Source organism: Mizuhopecten yessoensis, unplaced genomic scaffold (assembly GCF_002113885.1).
Source record: "Mizuhopecten yessoensis strain PY_sf001 unplaced genomic scaffold, ASM211388v2 scaffold1557, whole genome shotgun sequence".
Taxonomy (NCBI): Eukaryota; Metazoa; Mollusca; class Bivalvia; order Pectinida; family Pectinidae; genus Mizuhopecten; species Mizuhopecten yessoensis.
The window spans coordinates 109,242-134,276 of record NW_018404106.1 but is presented as its reverse complement, the minus strand read 5'-3'; the positions used below and the strand labels follow the sequence as shown (position 1 = coordinate 134,276).

Genomic DNA, 25,035 nt, shown 5'->3' with positions numbered 1-25,035 from the left:
CAGGGTGGTCCCTTATTGGAGGTGGTCTCTTTATGCAGGGTGGTCCCTTATTGGAGGTGGTCTCTTTACACAGGGTGGTCTCTTATTGGAGGTGGTCTCTTTACACAAGGTGGTCTCTTATCGGAGGTGGTCTCTTTATGCAGGGTGGTCCCTTATTGGAGGTGGTCTCTTTATGCAGGGTGGTCCCTTATTGGAGGTGGTCTCTTTATGCAGGGTGGTGGTTTATTTACACAGGGTGGTCTCTTATTGGAGGTGGTCTCTTTACACAGGGTGGTCCCTTATTGGAGGTGGTTGCATGAGCAGGTTTGACTTGATTATGTTTAAGTTGTTCCTGGGTTAAGATGAAGGAAAGATTGTGAATATTCAAGGATAAAATACCAAAGACACATTTAATTGCACTTATAAAATTTGGTAGTAGATACAGCTTGCCAGAAGTCAGTTATATTCTGCACCATATAACTGTTTCATCCTTCTTGGATTAATCTGTGATGCAAGGGGCCAAAAAGGTGTAAATACAAATTTGTCAAAATTACTGTCATGTTTGTTATGGTGGAACGGATTCTGGTGAGATCCTTCGAGAAATGTGTGTATGTGTACAAAACTCAGAAACAAATGGCTGTAACACTCCAAGTGAACCACTTGTGTGCAAATGTCACCTTCTCTTTAAGCTTAATGGATGATCTAAACAGTACCACTGTTGATGCCAACAAGAGTCAATCACAAACAAAATGTCTGTCAGGTCTGGTTGGCTTTTCATTTCCTGAGCCATCCATTTCAGAAGCTGTAGTTTAAGAAGTCTTGTTAATTCCCGTGGCTGCTCAGGCACCAACAATTATGCACTGTAGGGATGCCACGATATCGACAAGTCAGGTGATTTCATCAGAATACAGTGACACTTGCTGTGCAATTTTTGTTTTTTTGTAATTTATAAGCCAAAATTATGAAATAATGAAATAAATAATAATTAACGTACAATATGTAGCTAATTATGAAGTTTTGACAGATTTAGTATTCAGTGGATCAAAATATTTCAAAGAAATTATGAAAAAAAGATGCTCTCATCTGTTACAAGTACAGAGGATTTGAAGTACTAGTGCCTGGGGGAGGAAGACAGGAAGGGTGGGAATTAGTTTTGGAGCTGTGGCTAACCATGCTTTATGTTTTAACTCATTCAGCCCTGAAAGCACATTTGAACTCATCCAAATCAGTGGTTGGAATAGTTCATTATGAAGTTTTAGGGGTGAATGAGTTAATGGCATGTAAGCCTGACTTCCAGCCAGATAAGATGGCACAGTGTACCCTGGAGATAAAAGTAGCATGGCTATATATATCTCTGACTACAGAGTCTTACAGACCTCCACATGATGGAGCCACTTGTCATAATTGCTTACGTTGCTTGGTTGTTTCCTGTCTCCTGATTAGAGGAATATCAAATTTGCATTTGTTTCAATGAATTTGATTGGTTGTCCTTTAACATTATGCTTAAATTGTAATCTCCACATCAAAGAGTTCCAAATTAAGATAGCATCCTGGGGGATTGGAGTTGTAAATTACTCCATGGGAATGTACTGAACATACTGTGAACTCCTTGTGATAAAATCATCACCTTGTGTATAAAGAGTCTTTGACATCTTGTGTACCTAAACTGTAGTGTATACATGCATATAGGGTAGCTAGGTGTTTGGTGCTCTGTATATCTAGTTATAATGGGTGTTTCTGTGACTTGTTGACACCTTCTTAAATACCTAGAATACCCAAAAGAAAACAACAAACAAGAACAAGGTTATATAAACTTTATTTAATTTTCAACAATTGTGAAACAAGTTATTTCAACTTATATTAATCATTCTGGGTGACACATACTAATTAAGGTACATAGATTAAAAAGAAAAAGAAAAAAAAAGAAAAGAGAACCTGGTTATACAAACTTTATTTATTTTACAACAATTATGAAACAAGTTCTATAAACTTATACCAATCACTCTTGTTGGCTCGTATAGTAGTATACACTAGGGGGTCTAATGTGGGAGGAAACCAGAGTCCCCGGAGAAAAAATACCCCATGTGGTTCGGCAGTTGCCCCCATGCCTTTTCATATGCCCTGGCCGCCTTGGTGCCACGGGACAACCCATATTAAATATATAATTAAAGGGGCATAGCTAAGGGATCCATACACCATGATCTGTAATGTGTGTAATAATTTGTATATATAGGGATAGTGGAGTGAGGATTGGTGTCTGTGTAAGTTGCCTCCATGAAATACCAGAACCAGGTATAAGTTTTTACACCAATGCTCAATCATGAAATAACACATTATTATCGTAAAGGAAGGAAAAGCCTTATTGTACTCAAATGATAAAAGATAATTGTTTCCACTGTTGTTCAAACCTGCTTTTTCACTCATCAGTCAATTAAGAGACCACTTATGCTGAGAGACCACTTTTGATATTCCCCATTGTATTGTTAAACCTAGGTTTCCGTCCGGTATAGAGAGATGAGAGATTACTATGTGGACTTCCTGAGAGTGGCGTCCTCATCCATGATTGACAGTATATCTACCTTCATATTATGTGGTGTTTTTTTGTACATAATGATTTTATTTATGAACTTTCACAAACCCGATTGCAGAGGTTCCATTATACAAAGTGATTTATACATTACAGATTATCAAAATTCATATTATAGAGATTCAATAAGGATTGTCAGAGTTTGGATTTAATTATCTTTTTATTTTATAACTTTTGAAGGAAATCTGTTGGAATCTTGAAGATGTGTAGTGGTAATGGTTTGTATAGGAAATGATATTGCCAACAGAAGTGTCTGTCTGACAGCCTAATGGAACAGCTGTGTTTGGGGGGAGGGTGGGAATCATAGCTTTAAGCAATAACTTTACTGTACATATACATCTTCTTTAAAAGGTCCCTCGATGTGACAGCAAAGTAATAATTCCGCCATCATTAAAATCTTCCTTATTCATTTCAGTGTCATTTCATAATGTAGGGATGATAACTTGGTCTGGTTGTCACGCTGATGCATAACCACCACCTAAGCCAGGAGAGCTCGCTGTTGTGACTATTAATAGACTTGATTACATTATCTGACAGACCAGCTTCTTACAGGAAGTGCATGCAAGGTAGATAGAGGGGGTAACCTATGAACTCGCCTGTCAGGGCATGCTGGGAAATAAAGATGCCTACTAATGTGAATCTTCAAGGAGCATTTTTTATCTGTAGTGGAACTGGACTGGGTCGATTGTCGGCAACCAGGTAGCTCAATTGTTTAGAGTGTCTGTATAGAGTTCGGAGGGTCCCTGGTTCGAATCCTGGTCCAACCGTGCATTTTTACCTCTCCTGTTATATATTAATACAATGAAGACTTCACAGGTAGAAATTTGAATCTGGCTTCATTTATATGTAAAAAGCAGAGTTTATGAACAAAATCTTCTACCAGCTTTTATATTTTCTGCATCTCTACACGCACAGATTCATCCCATGAAATCACAAGTTAAATACAACAGACATTTTGTTGTATTCAATTGAATTCAACATTTTATTTTTGAGTGAAGGATATAAATTGTGAAAATCAGTGGAATATTTTCGCGACAGGATCATACCTGCTAACTCTCCATATTTGGGAGAGGGACTGATGATTTTGGACCCTTACTTCCAACAGTTCCAACCAAGGAATTTGCTGAATTATTCCAATATTCCAAAATCTAACAATTTCATTTTGAAAAACAAACTCAAAATATGTCATTTTAGAGGTTTGTTTGTCTGTAGGGGCTATATAGACACATTGTATTTATGTTTTCAATTTTAGTTATGCGGAATCTCCCGATGGAAATTTCAAAACGTAGGCAAGTGTACAAATACCATGGGATGGACAGAAAAGTAGAGCTTATATCAGAAAGGACTCCAATCTATGCTTCAGTGTATTAACCTCAAGGGTATATCTGTAAAATAAACCACAGTAGGCAGCTGTCACTGCAGGAAGGGAGTGTACTTCATTATCCCTCACAACTAAATATATTGGAAAGTTTTAAAATCAGGCCCTCTTACCCCTGATAATGCATTATCAAACCCAGAAACATTGACTTGAACATTATATAAGTTTGAACAGGAACTAAATGGTATCTGTGACACAGTGACAGGATTGAAAACATCAACTTTTCAGTCAGATCAAATCTGTACTAAATGGACAGTCCAGATTTTCTTACGTGCCCCAGTAGGATGGTACCAGGAATATATTGGGGGGCCATTTGTTTTACATCAGCAACAGAAGTATCTATGGTGCCAACAGCTGTGAAGCACACTGGGTTGAGGTCACTAGGGCTGTAACCTGTATTTATCTCTCTTGAGGGTATACTGTATGTACCTATATAATGTGTATACACTTTTAAGGGGTTCTTTATATTTACAACAGTAAACTTACATTGTATTCATTGTAAGTCCATGTACAGTAATTTGGTTCACTGTATTCATTGTAACTAAAGAAATTTGTAACATTGTATTATTTTGTAGCTAGGGTAAACTTCTACATTGTATTATTTTGTATATAAGTTAACTGTTACATTGTAATATTGTGTATTTATGATTAACCTGCTACATTGTATTATCAAGTATTTACGAGTAAACTGTTACAATGCACTATTTTGTATCAATAGAAAACTGCTGCAATGTGCTGTATCCATTGACACATTTAACTCATTCACCCCTGAAATTTCATAATGAACTATTCCAACCTTTGAATTGGAAGAGTTTAAATGTGTCTTCGGGGGTAAATGAGTTAAAGATTGAAGAGATGAATTTATCTGAATTTTTATCGTAAAATAATGATATTCTCAAACATAGTAGTAAATTCATTCACAGAAGTATTGTGATATTTTGAAACAATGTTATATTGTTATAGGCCTTCTACTTAGCCATGACCCCACACTAAGTATCTGTCTTCTGTATAGCTGACATTGTCAACTTTCTAACAGATGTAGAATGGTACAGATGTTGAATAATAACCATTTGAACAGGGCACAGTTGTTATAACACTTTGATCGGGTGTGAAGTGTGCACTTCCTAAAGGGAAACAACTCCTATACGTCAAGTATGTCACTCTTCGTACCAAAGGCAGCAAAGTACCAACCTCAAATTCAAGACGCTTTAAGAAACTTGTAAACCAGGATGAAGTAACTACACTTCTTGAAAATGTACAGTTAGTGTGAAAAGTACCAAAGGAAGCTATAAATTACATTGTGGAGAAATTAAGGACAAGAAAAAATCCCAGAGACAACAGGAAAGAGAGTAGTGTGCCTCAATCAGGGTTTGAACAAGTGAACCCAAGCTTTCCAGTCCACTGTTCTACCAATCGATCATGAGCTTAAGGGAAAAATTTTAATATCGAGAAGCTGAAATTAAAGGACCAGGATCCTATGTTCAATTAAAACCTGTTGCATTACTCCCCCTTTTAAATGTGTTAGCCTTCGAATACCACAACAACCCAGGTTCTAACTCCCTGTCACCATTGTGTAATAGGAGAGAGAACCAGCAGTCCACGGTGTCCCAGTCTGCCTCTCTACTTTTGAGCTAAAGGGAAATTCCTTCTAGCACGAAGCTAGATAGGGGACTTTACAATGTTAGAACCTAGCTACCACACAATTTTGAAGCGTACAGGAAACTTCCTTAATCCATTCACCCCTTAAGTAACGTTTGAACCTTACCAAATCAAAGACTGGGCAGGTCCAGTTTAAATATGTAGGGGTGAATGAGTTAAGGGAAACAAGTCTTGAGCAACAAAAAATGTAAAAATGTTGAAAACTAGTAAGAAACATTTAAATTTACAATTGCGTGGCGTGAATCTGTTTGACAAGTGTTTCATGTATCATCCCCAGTAAACTTTACTCAAAGAAATAGTTACTGTGTATGACAAGTAACAGTGTTACATGCATTTCAGAACCAAATATGGCTACCTGAATACCCTACGTGTATTATAATTCTCCTACGTCACCCATTCTGAGTGCCTGAAACACTCCTATTCTTCACCACAAGTGAACAACTTTGGAGACCTACCCAATTATTTGCCAATTATCATAAGTGGAGCTGTTCCCTGTGTGCTTGCAGACGTGTCTTTTTATCACCCCTGATTCTCCTTATCAGGCACGTAAGGCCCAGTTAAACTGGTCAAAAGACAGACTGTTCATTTTGGAGGGATGGGTTTTTTATGGTCTCCGTCTGCTATAAGGCCAGCTAGGCTATAACATGTTGTATTGCTGTTTGGGTTACATTAGTAATGAAAAGTTTAAAAGGTTCTCGCTATAATAGTTTTTATGATGATGAAACTATAAATATGATGTTTGTAGAAATATTCAACAGGTCCCTAGATTCTGGTAACATGTTACTATTCGACTGTTAGATATATTTATTTGAACACTTATATAATGTTACACAGAGGCTGCAAAGTCCAGTCTTGAATGTGTATTTTTTACGATTTACAGATGTCGGAGTTATCTTCCCTTTGATACCTTATAGATTTACTCCAATCCATTATATGTACGTTTCATGGAAGATTTGGTAAAACAATATTTTTTTAGTAGGAATTGCAGATTGTGCTTTATGGTTATAGGCTGTGGCGGTTACAGGTTTTGGTTGTAAGATACCATGGTTACAGGTTGTGGTTATAGGATTCAATGGTTACAGGCTGTGGTTATAGGATTCTATGGTTACAGGCTGTGGTTATAGGATCCAATGGTTACAGACTGTGGTTATAGGATCCAATGGTTACAGGCTGTGGTTTTAGGACTCATGGTTACAGACTGTGGTTTTAGGACTCTGTGGTTACAGACTGTGGTTATAGGATCCAATGGTTACAGGCTGTTGTTTTAGGACTCCGTGGTTACAGACTGTGTTTGTAGGACTCCATGGTTACAGACTGTGATTGTAGTATCCAATGGTTACAGTGTGTGTTTAGGACTCCATGGTTACAGACTGGTTGTAGTATCCAATGGTTACAGGCTGTGGTTTTAGGACTCCATGGTTACAGACTGTGGTTGTAGGATCCAATGGTTACAGACTGTGTTTGTAGGACTCCATGGTTACAGACTGTGATTGTAGTATCCAATGGTTACAGACTGTGTTTGTAGGACTCCATGGTCACAGACTGTGATTGTAGTATCCAATGGTTACAGACTGTGATAGTAGTATCCAATGGTTACAGACTGTGATAGTAGTATCCAATGGTTACAGTGTGTGTTTAGGACTCCATGGTTACAGACTGTTGTAGTATCCAATGGTTACAGGCTGTGGTTTTAGGACTCCTTGGTTACAGACTGTGGTTTTAGGACTCCAATGGTTACAGGCTGTAGTTTTAGAACTCCATGGTTACAGACTGTGGTTGTAGTATCCAATGGTTACAGGCTGTGGCTGTATGGTTCTATGATTACAGGTTGTAGTTGTAGTATCTTATGAGTACAGACTGGTTGTAGGGTCCAATGGTTACAGGCTGTGGCTGTATGGTTCTATGATTACAGGTTGTAGTTGTAGTATCTTATGATTGCAGACTGGTTGTAGGGTCCAATGGTTACAGGCTGTTGCTATATGATCCTATATAATTACAGACTGTTTTTTAAGATCCCATGGTTACAGGTTGTGGTTGTAGGATCCTATATAATTACAGACTGGTTTATAAGATCCCATGGTTACAGGATGTGGTTGTAGGATCCTATATAATTACAGACTGGTTTTAAAGATCCCATGGTTCCAGGTTGTGGTTGTAGGATCCTATATAATTACAGAATGGTTTATAAGATCCCATGGTTACAGGATGTGGCTGTAGGATCCTATATAATTACAGACTGGTTTTTAAGATCCCACCGTTACAGGTTGTGGTTGTAGGATCCTATATAATGACAGACTGGTTTTAAAGATCCCATGGTTACAGGTTTTGGCTGTAGGATCCTACATAATTACAGACTGGTTTTAAAGATCCCATGGTTCCAGGTTGTGGTTGTAGGATCCTATATAATTACAGACTGGTTTATAAGATCCCTTGGTTACAGGATGTGGTTGTAGGATCCTATATAATTGCAGACTGGTTTTAAAGATCCCATGGTTACAGGTTGTGGGTGTAGGATCCTATATAATTACAGACTGGTTTTAAAGATCCCATGGTTACAGGTTGTGGTTGTAGGATCCTATGTAATTACAGACTGGTTTTTAAGATTCCATGGTTACAGGTTGTGGTTGTAGGATCCTATGTAATTACAGACTTGTTTTTAAGATCCCATGGTTACAGGTTGTGGTTGTAGGATCCTCTATAATGACAGACTGGTTTTAAAGATCCCATGGTTACAGGTTGTGGCTGTAGGATCCTATATAATTACAGACTGGTTTTTAAGATCCCATGGTTACAGGTTGTGGTTGTAGGATCCTATATAATGACAGACTGGTTTATAATTAAGATCCCATGGTTACACGTTGTGGTTGTAGGATCCTATATAATTACAGACTGGTTTTTAAGATCCCATGGTTACAGGTTGTGGTTGTAGGATCCTATATAATTACAGACTGGTTTTTAAGTTCCCATGGTTACAGGTTGTGGTTGTAGGATCCTATCATTACAGGTTGTGCCCCTACAGGAGGATGTTGTGATACTGTAGTGCTCCTTGAGTTTATATTACAACTGAGAGGAAGTGCAATGCCTTGTCGGAAATGTCACACATCCTGAGTATGAAGACAATTAGACAACCTTTGTCTTGGCTCCAGGCGGTTTTATTGGGGAACATATACTCCCTCATAGACATAGAACAGGGTCAGGTTTAGTTCTGGCGAGGTAAATGTGAGGGATCCCTGGCTTTATTGAGAAGGTACCAGTAGTGACATTAATGTGAAAATCGTGTCCTTGGGAGGGGCAGATTCTCCCCTTTCCCACATAGCACTGGGGCACATCACTAAGACAGATACTGTAATTTGCCTGACAACAGACTTATAAACCTGACAAAAACAACCAATCTCCATGACAACTGGTCATGTCAGTTGGTATTTTTACACAGAAAGTGGAGTAATTTGTCAATGACCTGGTAGTTCTGTAGTGACCAAACCTATATAAATTCAGTGAAGTTTTCTTGTATTTTTAACTTGTTAAAAACTCTTTTGGCACTTTTTGCCAGTTATATGGTGCAGATGTGTGGCAATTGTTTTCTGTGCATAACGTTTCCGTTTCCTTGAAAAGACTCCAATTTATCTTGGGGGGGGGGGAAAGCAAAAGATATTTTGACGAAATTTAATTAGTATGATTCAAGAATCCCTAGGCCAAAAGGATTCAGTGTTGCAAAAGTTAAAGCAAGACCAGGGTGTTGACTGAGCTTTTGTATTATCTGCTCACGTGAATGAGAATACACCTGTGTTAATTAAGAGGTCACTTCATGGTCGGATTGGTTGAGTGGTTAACACTACAGCCTTCCACGCAGGCGGCCGGGGTTCGATCCCCTAAGTCGTCTTACGCATGCATATTCAGAGAAAGTGTTTTTCTCCTGCCCACACAACTCCAACAACCCAGGTCTGGGGTGGATGTTGCGGTTACCCTGTGCTGTAGCGTTCAAGTGAGATGGCACTATAAATAATGTCGTTGGAAGCACGGTCCCACTACAAACAGAACACATTACATCTCCAACACACATGCAGGCATACACATATAGGTAGATATTAGCCAGGTGGCATAGGGCTAGTAGTTAGCGCCTGATAAGGCAGCTCCTGCGATTTCCTCAAAAATGTATTGATTAACATATATGCTAATTGTATTAATTGTATATCTATGTACTATAAAGTGCTTTAGAGTGGCTTATGTTAGCTAGATAGGGTGCTATATCAAATGGTGTATATTATTATTTTTATTACTTCTATTACTTCTCATTGTAGTAATTTCATTATAAACCTAACCTGTATTAAGAGACCTTTTCTAATGTTTCTTATTGTAGAGCTTTCATTCTTTGAATTGAAGCTTTATTAAAGACCATCAGTGTTAAGAGACCACTTTTTTGTATCTTCATGCAGGTTTGACTGTATGAAGCAAACTGAAGCTGACGTTACTCCGGTCCCTTTTGAATAACCCAGACATCTTAACAATTTCAAATCTGAGTATACTAAAATTTAGTTTTTATTTTGCAGGCATGTGCACCGCGATACGTTTACAAGTCTCCCAAAGCGGACAAGAGAGCACCAGTGGGCACCTGCTACCTTAACAGGTACAACTCATTCCAGGAGTTCAATCCCTGTAAATCCTGTAAGTAACACACCTTTTGTAACCGTGTAAAACATACCAGCTTAGAGTAGACTGCATGCATGGTTAATATCTGATTTTATTTCATGAATGTTTTTCTCTTTCTAAATGTTTATATTCAAAGGAAAGAGACTAAGATGGGACATGATCCTACAGCAATGATTTTGGGTCAACACCACAAGTCCAAGGATGATTCAATATATGTATTCATTTTCAGCAGACCATATGGAATGCAATATTTTCCCCACTGAAATATGATGTGTTATGTTTAATGTACTGTTGAAAAAATTCAAAAAATAAAAAATATAAAAAAAATATTTTCCCCAGTGTGATGTTGAATTAAGGGTTAGCTTTTTTTCCTATGATGCAAAAGAATGAGAAGCAAACAGGATATATAAGCTTATAAATAGTATTATGATGGCGGCAAGGATTTCGTCAAAGGATGATTGCCCTGTTTCAAATCCTATAGACCAAAACAATGAATACTTCGAAGGATGATTGCCTTATCTTTCTTCCTATATGACGAATCAACGATTACTTGAAAGGACAAATGCTAATTTGTCTACTTTCTTGTAGGCAACATAAATAATTCCTTCAAAGGACAATTGTCTTGTCTGTTGTCCCTAGGCTACACCCATTACTCCTTAAAAGGATGATTGCTGTGCTTAAAGTGCTGTTGACAAAAACCGCAGTTTTCAAGAGAGAGTACTTTTTGACAAATGTCTTTTAAGAAGCAATTTCAGAAAACAAATCAGGTCTGGGATCAAAAGCAATCAATCATTGGTCCGTCAACATCTCAAGACAGATGGGTTTTGAATTTGCAGATATCAGGCTGAGAAACAATGTAAATTAAATCGTTGTCTTGATTATTGATTGTCTGTGCTGTGACGCTTGGGGTAATAGTCATGTCCAAGGCTGATAACGTGTCAGCATGTGTTGCGTGCGTGACAGATTGAATTATCACCTGTTATTTTTTCAACAGCAATGGGTATTTTCCAGAATGGCATATTTTTCGCTTATATATGTTTTCAACGTGGGCTGAGAATGTTGCAGATTCGATTGTTTTTCAATTGGTTTTCAGAAAAACAATTTGTGCCGGCCTTGATTTAAGCTATTGCTGGAGATGCTGCACATCATTTTGATTTCATTTTGCTTGATATTTTTACAAATCTGGAGTCATTGTTACTCATATTCTTATTCTTATGAAATGAAGTCAAGAGAGATAACTCTAACTTGACGTAGGTGACAAGGTCATTGTATTTGCAACCTTGAGGTGGTGATGTGAAGCTACATTAGGCGTTATGTGTGTACATTATGGCGTGCTGTGTTGCGCTGTATTTTGTGTTGTGTGCTGTGGCCGTTTGTTACTGTTGTGCTGTTAAATGTGCCGTGTCTCCTACCCTCTATTGCTCTACTTATTGAATATGTGTTAACTCATTCACCCCTGAAGACACATTTGAACTCTTCCAATTCAAAGGTTGGAATAGTTCATTATGAAATTTCAAGGGTGAATGAGTTAAAATACGGAAATAAAGCTTTAAATTTCGCTCCAACGTTTACCTAAATCCAGATTTATCCTTGCTTTGAATGTATTTAAGGCTTGTTGAGTGGATAACTAGAGCCTTTGACAGACTGTAAAACAAAAGTACTTTTTTGTAACATAAGTTCTGCGATAAATTGATCTGGTGGGAGTTACTTAATTCCTGGTGTTATGAAGGACACTGTGAAGTTTACATTACGGATCTCCGTGATGATGTCACAGTTCCGAGATTAAACAGAATACGGGATAAGACCTGTAACAGCTGTCGGAGAGTGCTTGATCACCATTGCAGAGTTACTGGTTTTCATGGTGGCACAGTTGCTTTGGGATATCCTCAGTTTGCCTTTTTGTACTGACTTCTGTATTGAGTCCTGAGTTCTGCGTTTTGTCGGTTTTTTATTTTTTATTTATTTATTTGGTGACTTGTTAGCGTCATGATTTTCTGTTTGATTGGTCAGGTGATTGGTCAGGTGATTGGTCACTAATTATAAGAGCAACCCCTTCAATACAGAAAAACCAGATTTTGATCACATTTTCATTGGTAATTTGCACAGTAGTACAACCTTTATAGTTAAAGAAGATAAGTTATATCTAAAATTTATTTATTTTGAAATTAGTTCAATCAACTTATATAAATCACTCTTGCTGGCCAAAATGTTAGTGCAGAGGGGTCAGGGTGTTGGAGAAAATCCACCTGGCCGGGCAGGTGACAGCTTTGTGACGCCAACCCACCACCTACATTTAGTACCAAACAGTTCGCAGGCTGTGAAGGTGTACACAACTCTGTACCATAAAGTAGAATGTATTGATACTCAAATCAACTTCATTAGGGCCGTATATCGGTCTGAGACATGAGAGACACAAAACACCATTAAGTAATAGAATATCATTAAGTAATACTGGAAAATAACACACTTCAAATTCAGTTTTATAATAAAAAAAATCTTATTATTTCTTTAATTATGATAACTGTTTAGCTGTAGAGAATTATATACAATAGTTCAAGTGTTTATGATAGGTAAAAGCATATTTATAATGGAAATTGGTTTGTACAAACTTAAATACTTATGAAATGACAACATTCATACCCATGTTATAATTAAAAGCTTTTAAGTGACCTTGATAAGTTATGTAAGAAATCAGGAATCTGTGTAGAAGACATGCTTGGCATATTTTGGTGAAAGGGGTATGCATGGTGGTTTTGGTTGTGGTCATATATTAACCCAGACTTCGTAATAGGAGAACAGGAACAGGTCTGTCAGTCAGCCACTTAAATATCTCGATTACTGTCCCGAGTGTTTTGTTCACTTCCCTTTGCTCCACTGTATAAATATCAAGTCAGTTATTATTATTGAACAGTATCCCATAGATTAAAGTCATGCTATAGAGATTGCAATACTTCTTTGATGAAATATAATGGCTGTTTGTGTATATGACTTTAAGTCTTTCATCTTAAAATTTGTTAGGATCATGAGTAAGGTAATTATGATGGCTATATATAGCCTTATGACTGATTCCCTGTAAAGAAAAATTAATAAAGATCTGGTTGTATTTCAGGTAATGATTCACCATGTGAAATACATGTTTGATGTCTCATTGCTGAAAATTGTATTAAATCCAGCAGTAAACCCAGGCCTATATATATTAGCCCACATGTATCTATTACAATTCAGTGGAAATGCCAACAAATTAAATTTCATTGTCCTGTAATAAGCCCGCCCCCAACTTTGAGTAAGATATTAGTTGTATCTATTACAAATCAGTGGAAATGCCAAAATATTCAATTTTATTGTCCTGTAATAAGCCCGCCCCCAACTGTGAGTAATTCTATAACAATTCAGTGGAAATGCCAAAATATTCAATTTTATTGTCCTGTAATAAGCCCGCCCCCAACTGTGAGTAATTCTATAACAATTCAGTGGAAATGCCAAAATATTCAATTTTATTGTCCTGTGATAAGCCCGCCCACAACTTTGATTAAGATATTAGTTGTAGCTATTACAAATCAGTGGGAATGCCAAAATATTCAATTTCATTGTCCTGTAATAAGCCCGCCCACAACTTTGAGTAGGATATTAATGTTTATAGCCCCTTAAGGCTTTATTTGTAAGATAATGTAGACTGGTCAGATTCTGCAGTTTAAGTAGCTGTTCGACATATTAAGCAGCTGCTCTCAAAATGATTCCAACCTGAATTTTATGTCTTGGGGGCGAATTTTAGAACCCTCTGAAAACCATTTTTTAAAGGGAAAGTTTAATAAACACATCAGAGAAGTTTTTACAGTATTTCATTTCTTCATGCTGAAGAGTCTTGTACTGGTAAATTAAATTTCAATTCTAAATCTTATTTTTTTGCCAATATGCACTTACATGTCAAAACTGTGCTAATACATCAAACAATGTATACCGTGGAGAACTAGATTTTGTTTTTGCCCTAAAATTGATAAAAGAATATGTTAGAGTTAAGAGCCCTTAATGGGATCTTAACAGGATCTTAACGGGATAGATTATACATAAATAATCTTGTTGCTATGGTTATATTTCGGATTTGTAGTGTTTTTGTGTTTTATACTAAAATTGTTTCCTCTTTTTTTGGTACAAATACTGAATCTTCATGTCCTATTTATTTGAAAGATTTTAAAAAAAAATGGATAAAAAATTGAGACGATACATGTAAATAAGGTCTGTCACAAGGAAGTTAGACACCGGGAGCAGAACACATAACACACTCCTTCACAACAAGTACAGGAAATACTGAAGTAGTTAGTGAAGTTCAGTGGTTGGGTGTGTCCCGGTTACAGGATCTGTGGTCATCTCAAGGTTAACATAATCCAAGGTCAACCTCATTCAAGGTCAATATGGAACATGTAAATAAACGCTTGTAAACATAAACCTTGCAGTGGGAGTAAAATGTATGATACCCATGCATACCGTTACCTTAAATTGTGACTGCATTTTTTATTCTTCATCCTGACTTAAGCTTTGATAAATTACCTTGCAGAGCTCTGAGTGCTCTGAGTGTAAAAGTGCAACAGGGCACCAGACAAGGATTCGAACCCTACACCTACAATCATATGTACACATACTGTAGCTCTAACTGATCAGCTGCCTGGTCAATGTTAGTGTTCTGGGCCAGTGGTGCTACAGTTGTATTCAAAATGAATATAAAGGGAGATTACTCTTTGTATATATGAAAAACTACAGTGGAATTCTCTTGTGTTCTTTCTTTAGTGGTACAGAGAGCCTTAAAATGTAAACATAATTAGATTTCAGCAACAATGCATTACATACAATATGCAGTGTGTCAGGCACATTAAAACACTGTCAAGTTGCCATAGACATCGAATCTAACTGGGACGGGTGTAAATAAAATAAAACCATTAATTCTTGATCTCTTACATTTTGAATACAATTGGATACGCTACATTGTAGAATCTAGGATGATATGATACAAAAATTGTGATGTTTCCACTTATAAGGGTTTTATGGCCAATTTTCTTGAATACACATAATGAGAATTGGTTTGAAATCATCTTAAATTAAATGATCATTCACCCCTACATAACTAAACTGGACTTGCCCAGTCTTTGATTTGGTAAGGTTCAAATGTGACTTTAGGGGTGAATGGGTTAACATGAAATATGGGAAATTTACAACCAGTTCACCATAGTATGAGGGAACTAAAATTTAATAGGCTAATTTAGCTGTTTATATAATAAGGATTCACAACTACACTGGGTATAATACCAGTAATATGTTATCACAAATTAATAACGGTTAACTATGTACGGAATGTATTGATCTAAACAAAAAATAAATGATACATTAACCAAAATGTACATTAATAATTAACATCTAAAGCATGCTGACAATGACAATTATTTAATGGAGGTCCATCCAGCAAATCTTTGCATTCCAACTGTGTTTAGAGAGATTCTTTGAGATATGACCGACTGTTTCAGTTCTAAAAGAGCTTTGAAACAATATTATTTATTAGAAATCCAGTTTAAGTTTCCATAAAAGTTGATTGAATTTCGTAAATCTAATAAGTCATGTAACACAACGAGGTCAAGGTACAATTTATTCAGCATTGTATCTGGTTTGAAATGCTTCCTGCAGGATTCAGGGATATTATAATGCTATACGTGTCTTACAGAATGTAACTCATTGGGCTGCATTCACACTAAGCAATCTACAAAGCGACAATAAATTTTGAATGTGAACTCTGTGATTCACCCCTGAAATTTCATAATGAACTATTCCAACCTTTGATTTGGAAGAGTTGAAATGTGTCTTCAGGGGTGAATGAGTTAAGGTAAAAAATTGCAGTCAGCTATATATAGTCTCTTTAGTTTGTCGTGGTGGTTGGTCTTTTTACAAATTTCATATTTCATAGATCTGGTACATTTGTATTTATCCTGAAGTGGCTATTTTTTCTGCTTTGACAGACTAGGGTGCAAAACTATGGGGTCTTTGTCTGTCAATTAACTGCTTCAGCTTGACTTATCAATAACATTCTTCGTATTCAATATGCAAATTAATACATTTCTTTGTCTTTTGTACTTATACTTGAGTAGAATCTTAAGTTCTAATTTACAATTTATGCCTTGCAGCTTTAACTTTGATTAGTTTTTGCTGGCTTTCTTATCTTTTCATTGCTTTTCAGATGCTGATCTAAAACTGCCTGGTAGCATTGGGCTTTTTCATTTTTTTGCTTTTTTTTGTATTTATTTGGAATGAATCACTATATATTTGTAAATATCACCAATTTATTTTGATAATTTTCAGTGAACATCCATTTTAAAGAAAACATTTTCATGATATTGTGTGAAGTGCATTATGTTTTAATTTTAGAAAAACAAAACATTCAGAAGTAGGGTAAAAGTCGACATTCCATCTATGAGGAGTTGTTTTGAAATTAGTTATGTTATATTATTAGTATATTTAAATTCATTAAAAGCTCATATTCTAAACACATTTTAAAAAGTTAAGTACTGCAAGGAAATTCAATTAGGATCTCAGCTGTTACTGAGTATTGCTGAAAAACGATAAACACAATATCATGAGAATCTTGTCTTTATTTAAAAATTGTTTCGTTTTTATGCAGAACATTTGTTTTCCTTTCCAAAATAGCGGTTGATCTGAATCCCAATAGCATAGACCAACATAACAACCAGGGTTCGTGTCAAGCTGGCTTCTCAATATCCATGTCAAACGTAAGTCGGACTAAGATGTATTGTCATGGCAACACATGAGTAGGGAAGAGCACCGTGATGGTAACAAATGGCAACAATGTTGTCTCATCTACATACATGTAGTTGTGTTGTCATAGCAACACTTATATCCTAGCAACACATAGGTAGTGAGTATCATGTTGTCATGTGAAACATGGTCACTTAGCAACACTAACAAGTTGTCATAGTAACCATTGTAGTTGTCATAGAAACACAAGTAGTACAGTAAAAAAGTGTATTTACCCGCATAGAAAAGCCAATATTACTGCTATGAAAATGTGCAATATGACCAATACACAATTAATTATAACAAAACAAAAAATCACAAGAAACTTTCCAACTTATTGTTGAAGATTTTGGAGAAAAACCCCGAAGACAGTTCAAAGTCCAAATAAAAGATGGGGAAAAAGGATAACAATCACACCTTATAAACAAATTTGCAGCATCTTGAACTTCTTGATGTATGGAGATGTACTCTTTGCTCGGCAACAGATTTAGTCCTATTAGGTCGGCGAGACTTGAAACATACACCAGACTAAGATATGTGTCTTTCTTTGGCGATGCATGCTGCATGTGCATGGCCTGTAACGTAATCGGCTGCATGGACGTAGACCCTCCCAGACTGGGGTTTGATGATTGCAATCTGTATAAACACAAAGAGTGCTATAGAACAGAATCGTCTACCATTTCATCAACCTTTTCTTTATCATTAATTGTGACCATTGATCATTCTGTATATAAATAGCCATCAACTCTGACTTCTTGGAGCTGCTATCTGGATGGCTGTACTTGGCTGTTAAGTTTGTGTTTCTGTGTTTCATTAATTGTTCACAAAATACAAAAAAAACATGTTGAAAAAATATGTTGCACAAGCATTTCCTGGTTTAAGTAAATAAACTTGGTGCCAATAAACATGTGCGGTATATCAGAAAAAAGATATCACTTCTATCTTATGACACGACTTACAATGTGTTTATATTTCTGATAACAGGTTATTGACCTCGGACTACATTCTGTAGGTTGAGAACATGTTCAGTTTTATTCCTGAAATGTGATTTGATTTATAGTTTGATAATCTTCAGGGATTAATCTACAGTTTTAGGGAAGATATCACCATGAAAAATTACGAGGAAAAGCTTCTTGAATCCAAGCTCCTAAGTGAGATTGGGGAAGTTTTTGATAATGGCTGTGTTTTAAGTTTGGGCTAGCTTTTGATGATGGTTCTACTTACATGAACAGCTTATGGCAAAGGGTGATAAATTCTTGCCTTGATTATTTGATATCACCTTAATATTGTTAATGAAAGAAATGCACTGTAAATTAATTCATTCTTTTAAAGTGTCTTGCCCATAAACATTAGTCGATACTACAGATTAATCTTTATTCTCCCTGTTTGCAATTCCCCACTGTAACATTTCAACAATATTGAACTTTTCCCAATTCTTTTTTCCCAAATGGATGGATTAGAATCACTTAAGGGAGATAAATAAGGGGAGACAATCAACATGAAAGGGTGGAATATCCTGATTATTTTTTTCAATGTAAAGCGTGATGTTTGTAACAGAAGCCAGGACAGGAATTTACCTCACTGTTTAGGCTGTGTTATCATACTAGGCGTCAGATATCACAACAGTCCAATCACCATGGTGATAAGGCCAGCCTCTGAAACCAAAGTAATACTGCTTAGATCTGTTACAACACCGGGTCTGTGTTGTATAGCTATCCAGGAAGGAATACTCTGGTTTGTCTCATCTGAGTTAGATACGGAAATACTGAAAAAGTTGTATTTCTCAGCATTTCTATTGTTTTCTTTTGACATTACTTTGACTTTCACTTTTAGGGATTTTTCAATTTTCACAGGAGCGGAGTGAATCAGTATTCATCAAATCTTTTCTTTCACTTTTCCGTCTGTCTTTCAAAATTTGTGTCCGTTCTTTTTTGTTATATATATGTTGTCAACTTGTGTGTTTCACTGTCTGTCCATCTGTCTGTAGCATTTATGTCAGCACAGGTTAAGGATGGATTGTGTTCTATATATACATATTTAAATATATATATCAACACTTTGTGAAAATGATTAGAATGTCACCTTGTGAAACACACCTCAAAAGCAGAAGTCAATTTATTGATACATTTGTAATTTATTGTAAAAGAGCCATTTATGGGTTGTACTTGATTTCTGGGTAGAACTTATCGTTTTTTTGAAAACCAAGGCACTAACTAAATTCCTGATATTAAGTGGACTAGCTGGTAAATGTCCCTGAGGCCAATTTTGAGGTGTGTTGCTGTTTGTTAGACTGTTTCATAGTTATCTATATGTATACATGTTTGTAAGAACTGAATTTATACTATAGTACTGTACAGGGATCACGACTCACCAATGTAATCAACAGTTTATCAACTGTTCTCTTTTATTCTATTTGATTAACATGCAGATTTTTTTCATATCACCGTAAGCGTGTTCCTTAAGTTATCTACCCCCCCCACCCTCCACCGAGTAACATTCTGAGTTATCTGCTCTTTGATTATAAGATAACTGAGTTGTCTGCCCTTTATATGTATTTTTGTTTTATCTGCCATTAAGTTGTCTGCCCTTTGATACAAGACGCAGAGCTATATATTTTGCTTTGTCTGCCCCTTAATACCCATCATGGTTGATTTTTGTGTTATTGTTTTTGCCCTCTGATTTCAAGTTGTAGATTTCATCTGTGATTTATATTATCTGCCCGGCGATATAAGATGTTGGACTTATCTGCTGGTGAGTCGTGGTCTCTGATCTGTAGGCTAATCATGTTTAGAGTTGTTGATGTGTAGCGTTCTGTAGCGTCTAATTGAATGTCTGTCACAGGTCTATGAAAACCTTCTCACAATGTCACCTAAATCGTAACCTTTAATGGCCATGAAAAGCCAATTTTAAGCTACCATATTTGTCGTATTAGACACTCTGAAATCTTATAGTATAAATAGTATCAATTTATAGATTAAGGGGCTGTTAGGGATAAAGTTTATATATATATATATAAAAAAAATATGTGAATGTTTGTTTTCTGCAACAAAGACACAGGCTTAAATTTAATCTCTGTATCGAAAAAATTCTCTTCGTTTTTGTAAAATATTTCATGTTATAAGAAAGACATTGAAAAGACTTAAAGTAGGTCGCGTTGGAGTTAAAACTTTAAAAGCCACCTTGGCTGGAGGAAATCAATCACACTAATTTTTACAAAAAAATATAACAGAATCAGTAATTTAACAGATATTCTCCGAAAGGGAGTTTTGACTACGAGGGCCTATTACAATGAATATGGTAACTGAAAATAATAATTTCCAATAACTATGAAATATTAGAGATTTTCTCAAACCCCTAAAATTATCAGAATATAGGGAATTTTAAAATGACATATGACGTTGTGAGTTGGTTTAGTACACTGTTCGTGTAACTGTAGTTTGATGGCGAGTCTGCCCATGTACATTTCAGCTAGCTTAGGCTATGACAAGGGAGGTTACTGCGAGGCCGGATTCTCTGCGGTGTTTTCTAACGTGAGTTGTCTCCACATATGTATCATATTGCTGTACCAACATGAAAAAATTAAGTAGAACCTGACTGGAAATTGATATTAATTCAACTTTAGTCTTTACACCATGGTTAAAGTTGATTAAAACCGTTCGATTACATGACAACAAAACTGTCTCAGACATAGTCATTTCAAACAAGTTATTATCGTTTCTTTTCAAAAAAGAGGTCTACAAAGAGTACTTTATATTAATATTGGATCAAGAAATCAATTTTGGTTGTTGTAATATGAACACTGGGAAAAGGAACTTTAAAAAAAGTTACAGAAAATTGTAAGAGTAGTTGGGCTAGGGGTTTGTTTATTCTTGAAGCATCCAAGAACACCCAGATTATGTCGCCACAAATTAAAACACTAATAGTTAATTAGATGTGGTGTGAGATCCTTGATAAAGATCATTTTACTAATACTAAGTCATTATCTTGGTATTAAGTTTATACATTGAATGGTACAGCAATATTTCCCCTTTGCTCAATTTTTCACTTACAAACAACTTTTGTTTTGCTTTTTCCTTTCATTCAGAAGCTTCTTATCGTTGAGTTGATAATTTCATTATTTTTCATTTGCACTTTTAAAGATTTCTCATCACAGCATTTGTGTATTATAGAGCCAAAATATAACAGCTTCTGATGAAACTGATATACATGTATATCATCGTTTTAGTTCTACCGATCCCTAATAGTTAAACTGACTCTTGAGGCACTTGGAAGATGTTTGGCTTAACAAATATGCATAAAAATGGCATAACTATATTAGAACAATAGTTGATCTCTAAGTATCATGGTAAGTCTGACTATCTAAACAAATACTTTCATGTCATGAAGTTAGAAGAATGGTACATTTATATATACTATAGTTTAAAAAAATCTTTCTTTTCTGACAGAAAAAAAACTTTTGCAGTTTTTACAGGTGGTGCCATCTGGTGGTACAAAATTATGGTCTGTGGTTCCACTTGGAGGTACACAACTGAGTATATACCTGCAGTACCACCTGGTGGATCACTTCAGAGTTATTATGACCAGTAGTACCACCTAGTGGTACACACAGAACTACGACATGTGGTGCCACCTTGTGGTAAACACTATGTACAGAGCTATGACCTGTGCTGCCACCTGTAAGCTGTGACAAGTTATTTCTGTTACTGTTGTCAGTATCTTTATGAGTGAGATTTGCATTGTGTTGTAAGTGGTTTAGATGTCACACTATCTATAGATGTATATATACTTTACACCCCTTTGCCTAGTGAATGCCACCTGTCAGTAATCTGTATACCTAGTTTTATGTAGCATCATCTCGAAGTTTTACTTGCACATTTTCCCCACAGGAACATTCTGAATCCATTGATATGAGTTACGCATTTCTTGTTGTTTTAATATGTTTTATTTTGGTTATACATTTTTGTTTTCAGATTGTTTGTACTTCACAATCATTGTTTTTATTTTTGCTCGCACATTTGGTATATTGTTGTCCAAAATATTGGAATTTTTTATCCAAATGATTTTCTTACAAGTTCTAGGATTTTTGCAAAACTTAGAATATAACCTTTCAAAGTGTATAGATTCAACTTTAGAATTGAAGAGTACCATCAAGTTTAACTACATTTGTATATCTTTATATCATTATCACTGTTATGAAATATTTGTATAGCTTTTTTCAACAGTACTACTTCATATAATAAATCAAATCTTGCAATGCATTGTACGCACTTCGCTATTTGAAGTTTGGGTATATGAAAACAAAAACCGATAGGAGTCAAATTTATTTGAACTGATGCCCTGCCAATCCTACACTCACTAGTATTACTATACAGGAATAATAAATGCACAGCATCAAAATTAGACATGAATACCTCAACAAGGGAAGTAACTCTAGTCTGAATCAGTGGAACTCTTCTTTGCAATAATATTTGGTGTAGATGTACTGTTTACCTTAAATGAGTTTGGTAACTAAAAACATTCAACAAATTACAGTTACTTACTCATTTCTCATTGGCTGTCACTGCTGGGACACCATTAAATTCCCGTTTTTTTTCTTTATGATATTAATGTTCAAAATACAGATACATGTAAAACGCTTGTTCATTTCGCTCTAATAAATAATTGTACAGCAAATTCAAACTGACACATGTTTCACGTAGGATATGACATTTTGATGCTTTGGGTGTTTTTCTCCTTCATCTGTCAAATATGTTACGTCCCTGTAATAAAATGCCAGGGTTATCTGTTCCTACTGATCTGTGTCCAATACGAAACATTAGAGACACGGGCGGCAGTCAAAATTACAAAATCAATCCCTAATGTGAGGATAAACGTTACTGGTATTTCCACATCACTGATCAACGATAATATAATAGGCTATCAGCTGTTTTAGCCGTGTCTGTCGTATCACCATAGCTAGGCATAAAAAGACATTTGTGTATACAAAATTTGGACTGGAGTAATGCAATGAAAACATATCACTGTTTATTTTGCTGTAAAATATAGGAATGCCAAAAAAAAAGAAACTTTTTTGGGAGTTTTAAGGTGGTTTTTCCCCCTGAATTGTGGTATTTTAGATAGAATTCTGCTGATAAAAGAAATGGAATCACATGCAGGCACTTTACTGATATTGTTACCGTAGGTTTATTAAATTTCAAACCTGTAAATATGTAAAACTTAGTGGTTCCACAGGCAATTTTATTAATTTCTTAAACACATGAATGATAAACCCACTACAATGCATATTGATTTTTGCATATCTTGATAATATATGCTTTCTATGAGTGAAAAATTTCTATCAATATTATTATTTTTATTGAAATTGACACTTAACATTGTAATGTATTTTTTCTCCTGAAATTCTATAACGAAAACTTGTTTGCATACAGAAATGACTACAATACCACTCATTACATGTAGAGACATTTGGGTAATTATAGTCATTACTGTATGCAATTGTTTTTTTACAGAATTTCAGTGGAAAAAGACATTACCTGTCATTGTTTAACAAAGATTTTTGCGTACAGGACTGACTATAATAATACTCATTTCATGTACAGACATTGGGGTAATTATGGCCATTTTTGTATGCAAAAATCTTTATAACAAAATTTCAGCGAAAAAAGACATTGCATGTCAATGTTAAACAAAGATTTTTTCGTACAGAATTGACTATAATAACACTTATTTCATGTACAGAAATTAGGGTTTCAAATGTCATACATCCATTGACTCGTAGGGTTTAATAATACATCGCTGAAAATTCTGAATTTCAATTCTCTACTTCACTCATAGACCTGTTGTTTTAGAAAATACAGAATCCTAGTTTGGAGTACAAATCCTTAGCTTAAGAGTTTTAATTTATCCTTTGCCTATTTTTACTCACTGAAAATGTATTTTAGATATTATGTTTCTTAACCACTCAATCATCAGCAAGAGCTGGAGACGAAAATCTTGGCCATTTTAAGTTGTATGAAACGTGTGATTACAAACACAAATTGAGTGCCAATTTGATGTCAGAGTTGTGTCGTTTCTTACACAACTTGTAACTCGCAAGCTGAGTAGCATGTTATAAATCTATAAGATACTCCCCTTATGATCCAATTTTAAGTTAACTAGACAGTCAAAGGCTTTGTATGAGTGTTATAAGATGCGGATACGTCGTATTATAAACTCAAACTCAAATTCCTAGAGAGATTAATCTCTAAGGCCATCAACTGTGAATTGCATGGCCAAGGCTTTTCATATGCTATTGTTAATAAACTGAGCAAAATATTGGCACAAAACATAGATAAATCTTGAAAAACAGAAAGGCCAACAAAACAAAAATAGTTGTTTCTAGTGCAAAGCACAAAACATAGAGAAATCTTAACAAACTGACAGGCCAACAATATAAAAATAGTTATTTCTAGTGTACAACACAAGACATTGATAAATCTTAACAAACTGACAGGCCAACAATATAAAAATAGTTGTTTCTAGTTCACAGCACAAAACATAGATACTTCTTAACAAACTGTCAGGCCAACGATATAAAAATAGTTGTTTCTAGTGCACAACACAAACCATTGATAAATCCTAACAAACTGACAGGCCAACAATACAAAAATAGTTGTTTCTAGTGCACAGCACAAAACATAGATGCTTCTTAACAAACTGTCAGGCCAACGATATAAAAATAGTTGTTTCTAGTGCACAGCACAAAACATAGATGCTTCTTAACAAACTGTCAGGCCAACGATATAAAAATAGGTGTTTCTAGGGCACAGCACAAAACATAGATAAATCTTAATAAACTGACAGGCCACCTATACAAAAATAGTTGTTTCTAGTGCACAACACAAAACATAGATAAATCTTAACAGACTGACAGGCCAACAATACAAAAATAGTTGTTTCTAGTGCACAGCACAAAACATAGATGCTTCTTAACAAACTGTCAGGCCAACGATAT

General features: G+C 35.6%; 1 protein-coding gene across 4 annotated transcripts in view; it reads left to right on the top strand.

Annotated features, from left to right (window-relative positions):
• The window catches only part of LOC110465137 (integrin alpha-V-like), a 117,293-nt gene that overhangs the window by 41,897 nt on the left and 50,361 nt on the right, over nucleotides 1-25,035 (top strand). For 3 of the 4 annotated variants that reach the window (XM_021520766.1, XM_021520749.1, XM_021520774.1), the window contains exons 4-5: nucleotides 10,151-10,265; nucleotides 16,935-17,017. In XM_021520766.1, the coding sequence (XP_021376441.1) occupies nucleotides 10,151-10,265; nucleotides 16,935-17,017 (198 nt within the window). Of the gene's footprint in view, nucleotides 1-10,150; nucleotides 10,266-16,934; nucleotides 17,018-20,510; nucleotides 20,573-25,035 lie in introns of all 4 variants that reach the window. The other variant, XM_021520758.1, reaches the window with a different exon arrangement.